We start from the raw sequence: 5265 nt of genomic DNA on the forward strand, positions 1-5265 counted from the left end.
AAAAAGGGAGGGGGGGGGGGGGGTCTCGTGTTGCGGCTTAAAAGACTTAAAGTTCTGGTTTCAGACGTAAGCCCAGAACGGAATGTCTGTCCTTCAGGGTATGCCGGCAACAGTGAAATGGAGAACATGTATACTGTCACCTACGTAGCCTTAATCTGCTGGCGGGCCGACGGTTGGACGGCGCGCACACTGCAGGGCATTACCGGTATATGTGAAGAATATACGTATCGGCAGCGTGAGGCCGGGGCGCAAGCACAGAAGAAATGCACAAGGATGTTTAAAATTCTGGCCTCCAGCAGACTCAAATTTTGCACAGAGCGACTCCGCCCCTTCTTCCCGGCCCGATTACAGACCTCTGAACATGTCGCGGTAACGCAACGGCAACAACAACAAAAAACGAAAACTATTTATATTTACTCTTCGATCTATGCAGCCAGGTGACTCTGCAGAATCGTTATTTTGCACAAGAGGCTATGGACCAGATAAAGCCCAGACCCAGGGCAGAAATGTGACTCTGACCTCGCGTATGTTTACAAGGTATCCTCCACGGGTGCCATAGACCAAGGACATTGCACTTATTTATATTTTACACATCTTGGTAATTTATAATAAACAAAATCCTATTTTTGAAAAAAAAAACAAAAAACAAGTCCTGTGGCGTGTCAGTGTGACTGTTCATGTGTGTGGCTGCGGCCTACTTTCTTTCAGACCTACAAAGCTAATGGCTTAAAGTGTATGTAAGGCCGAAACTTCAGTTCTGTTTCCTGTTGGGGAGATTTCCCTTCACTTCCTGTCTCAGACAGCGAAAGGAGATCTCTCCAAAGGAAAGGGATGTTACCCCTTAGGCCGTTGTCACCAGAACAGGTGTTCCCATTGTAATATTTGCCCCATCCTCCTGTTGCTGTGACAACAGAGAAATGTTGGTTTTCCTATCACTTTCTGCACCAGAGTGAATGTTCACCTGGACCAATTGGGAAGTTTTAACTGTAAGGAGTTCTAACCTCCCATATTCTACCCAAAAATATATTAAAAAAAAGAAGGTTTGGGCTTTACATACATTTCAGTGTAAAATTGTGTTGCCCATAGCAACCCATCCGAGTGCAGTTGTTGTTTTTCTAGCATGAGTTACAAAGCATGTGATTAGTTGCCATGGGTTACATAAACACTTATTGGTGCATGAGGCCCTGTAATGTGTTTTTTTATTCTAATAGAGATAAAGCAGAGGTCCCACAATGCACTGCAAAATATTTATCTTAAATCTTAATGGTGGGACAAGTCTGCAGCTTCGTACAGGCACGCTGTAAATCCACCAAGCAGGGGTAGGCAAACTCTGACCCTCCGGCTGTGGTGAAAATACAAATCCCATCATGCATCTGCCTCTGGGAGTCATGTCTGTGGCTGTCAGAGTCTTGCAATGCCTCATGGGATTTGTAGTTGCACCACAACCGGAGGGCCAGAGTTTGCCTACCCCTGCTTTTCTGGGTTACAGCCTGCCAAATGTAAATGGCGGGTTTACAGCGTGTCTGTATGAAGCTGCAGACTTGTCCCACCATTAAGAAAAATTCTCATAAACTTTATGTACACAGCAAAATAGCCAGCCGTTGTGTAAAAAGTGTCTGGGTTGCCTATGGAAACCAGGCAGCATCTGCATGGTTTGTTTTTCTGAGGCCCCAATTGTAAGATGTGCTCAGAACAGTTTCGATGGCGCTAGGAGTTTCTTTTTCACTGAATGAACCCGTCATTGTCTTAAGACAGAGCTGTTCTTGTTCTAGGGGCTAACAACCAATCAGATTCTATCTTACATTGTCCCATAATAAGGAAAATCTGACTGGTTGCTATGGGCAACAAGGCCTGCTCCTTCTTCACACCTTCTGGGCCTAACAGGCCTAGATAGGAGTATTCATTAAGTAAACAAAAGCAAAGTCCAGTCAGCCTCAGTGACCAATCTGATTTTCCTCTTTAACCCATCAGACTAAAATTTGATTGGGCGCTACAAGCGTCAGCGCTCTTACACGGGCTGCAAAAGAAGCCGGGAAAATTTAAACAAAAAAAAAAGGGGTTCCATTGTTATGTTGTCACCACAAGACTGTTTTCACAAAGGGATTAAAGGGCCCGTCCCCAAATTCCTGTCAGGGAACAGATCGTCCCGTGTTCCCCATTACACCTGCGTCAGTGTCACGTAACGCACGGCGTTAACAGGAGTGTCACTAATTGCTGCCACGGGCTGGGCTGACTGGCAAATGTGTGTATTCTTCAGGGAAGTCATCCCTTCCTCTGTTAGATTTAGGAATGTGGCTCCGTGCGTCACACTTCAGATAATTATATTCCTGTTAGCGCCGCCTCTAACGCACTTCCTCGTTTCCAGGACGACTGGATCACTGAGGAAACACACAGATTCCTATCGAAGTGCCAGGAAATTTAGGAGGGGGGGGTTTGTGGTTAGGCTCTACAACACCTGTAAGAACATGTCTCGTAAAAACCAGCGGCGGTGGCGAGCCAGACACTTCCTAAACTACTTGTCTGGGAGAAAAAAGGGGGGGTGTTGAAGCGCAGTCGTTACATCTTGTAATGGCAGGCATGAAAGAGTCTCACACCCCTTCCCAACCGGGGGGGGGGGAAATGTATTAAAATGGAGCAGGCAGAATCTGGAGCAGTCGCCCATGGCAACTAAAGAGCTTCTCTCCTCACTTTGTTTACATAATGCATACTCCTTTTTGGGCCTGTTAGGAGCAGGCCTTGTTGCCCATAGCAACCAGTCAGATTTTCCTGGTTGTGGGATAAAGTAGTTTGCAGGTTCTCCCTGTGCTTGTGTGGTCCTCCGGGTACTCCGGTTTCCTCCCACACTCCAAAAGACATGCTGCAAGGTTAATTGGCTCCTCTCTAAGTATGTATGTGAGATGGGGACCTTAGATTGTAAGCTCCTAGAGGGTAGGGACTGATGTGAAGGTGCGACTATGTGAAGTGCTGCGTAAATTGTCGGTGCTCTATAAATACCTGAAATAATAATGTAAGGTAGAATCTGACTGGTTGCCAGGGGCAACAAGAACAGCTCTTTCTCATGGCTGTGACGGGATTATTCGGTAAAAGTTCACGGAGCGATACACTTAGCACCTTGGAGACGGGCCGAGCGCACCTTCCTCTCTTTCATTTTCAAACCTTAGATGAACAAAATGTAGAGAGAAGCTGATTGGTTGCCATGGGTTTTGAATTGATAAATCCCCCCCCCCACCCTTGTGAATTTAATATGTGTGCTTGTCCCCTTGCTGGACATGCTACATGCCCGCCTGTCATGCTGATCCGCTGATACATAACAGAGAGAGGTGTGGAGACCGGCGCTCCAGAATGCAAGTCAAATGCGTCTATTTATTGAGGTAAATGCAGAAAATCACATTTATTGCAACGTTTCGTGGTCTCGCGGGATCCCCTTCCTCAGGCAAGACATGTGAACCCCGTTACATGATTGGTTGCATTACGGGGGGATCTAGCTGGCAAACATCAAACACGGGTTTGTCGCGGATACTTTGACGCTTCGTAAAGAGGCGCCATAGCTTTTATCAGAGCAGCTGCGCCATTTTTGACGTTGTAGCATTTTTGCCCCTCGCAGCCTTACTCTACGAGGAATAAAGTGTTTGTTATCACAGGAGGCTGCCATGTTGATCATCAGACTTCAATCGTTTTTTAATCACTGACCTGCAGCGCCCCCTAGCGGTCGGGTTGTTAAGTCGGGGCCTACATTACAGACTGTGATTCTACCTCTCCAGCTCACTACTACTCGGGTTCCATACGGCGCGGCCACTTAAGAGCAGTATCGCGTTCTCTAATTTGCGCCATCCGATGGCACAAGCAGCGATTCCAGTTGGAGAACTCGATGAGGATTGTGAGGCCGCACAGGCGCACTTAGGGCAAGTCGACGAGGCTTGTAAAAATGCCAGTGCTGGCGCACGCGCACTAGCGCCATCTCGTTGAAATCTTCAACGCATATGACTTTACGAGTTGGAGATCTCGACGAGTTGGCCATTTTGACAGAACACCGGCCCTTGTGCTACATAGTTAATGGTAGATCTAAGGAAGATATGGATTGTATTGTGTGTGGCCGGCCATAGGCCTTGTTTTACGCAGGCGGTTGATCCGCGGTTTTTGGCATTGCGGCAGGACAGCGCTGCATACATTACCGCGGCCATGATGCTTTGCATTCAGTGCGGCACAAATGATACAGCAATGGCTGGAGGTGAATTAAACATCCTCCATTGGGAACCCGAAAAAAGTCATTCAGGAGGCGGCATAGTCGCTGCTCAACGCAATCCAGCGCGAATCAGAGGGCGTACAGCAGGGGTAGGCAACTCCGGCCCTCCAGCTGTTGTGGAACTACAAGTCCCATGAGGCATTGCAAGACTGACAGTAACAGGCATGACTAGCAGAGGCATGCTGGGATTTGTAGGGGTTGCCCACCCCCTGGCGTGGAGTCTGCCGGACCATTTAAGCTCCGCCCAGCTCCTCCTTCTCCTATATACAAAGTGGGTGAACTCTTCCCAGGAGATGGGGGACTACACACCCAGAACGGTGGTTCCGGGGGCAGGTGAGACGGGGCCCCTCAGAGTCAAGGCGCAGCTATCACCATGACAGACCGTGTGACTGCACCGGGGCCCAGAGCTGTGTACGGCACATAACAGATACATTTGGATACAAAGAATGTCTATAAAGATTAGAAACCATCAAAGCGACGACATTCTGCGTCCCCGACGGATCACCCCCCCCGGGATGGACGGGGGAGCTATGGGGCCCCGCCACAGATACGGGATCAGATTTCCACATGATATGATTTCATGTTGTAGTGTCAGTGACAGGTCCACTTTATCAGGTCCCACACGTCTGATCTATTATACAGGAGGGGGGGGCAGGGGGGGATTACAGTCACTCTATACAGGAGGGGGGCGGACGGGAACATTGCGCAATACAAATATTATAAACACTTCATGCGATCCGTGGGATTCACATGTGAGGTCACTTACGCTGCAGACCCCACCAGGACGCATTGTCCCGGCCCTCCCGAGCTACATCCTGTTCCTCCGTATTAATCATCTTTCAGGATCAACACAAGTCTTCTGTTCCTGGAAAAGCTTCGAGAACATCCCATAGTAATCTCTCTGAGCGATCGTCGCCGTGGGGACCGGCTGCGCCCAATTTTCATACTTTACTGTCAGGGAATCCTGGAGAGTTGTTACCGAATTGCACTTTCAGTTTAAGGCTCCATTCATACGGGGGGGG

At 48.5% G+C, this 5265-nt stretch overlaps 1 protein-coding gene across 1 annotated transcript in view; it reads left to right on the forward strand.

Annotated features, from left to right (window-relative positions):
- LOC108801440 overlaps nt 1-612 on the forward strand; it is a 951-nt gene extending 339 nt beyond the window's left edge. Inside the window, exons 2-3 of the mRNA XM_018573332.1 lie at nt 35-326; nt 383-612. Of these exons, the coding sequence (XP_018428834.1) occupies nt 35-326; nt 383-512 (422 nt within the window). The 3' untranslated portion in view covers nt 513-612. The remainder of the gene's footprint in view (nt 1-34; nt 327-382) is intronic.
- Nucleotides 613-5265: the final 4653 nt, after the last annotated feature.

Source organism: Nanorana parkeri, unplaced genomic scaffold, assembly GCF_000935625.1.
Source record: "Nanorana parkeri isolate BGI_ZX_2015 unplaced genomic scaffold, ASM93562v1 scaffold2339, whole genome shotgun sequence".
Lineage (NCBI taxonomy): Eukaryota > Metazoa > Chordata > Amphibia > Anura > Dicroglossidae > Nanorana > Nanorana parkeri.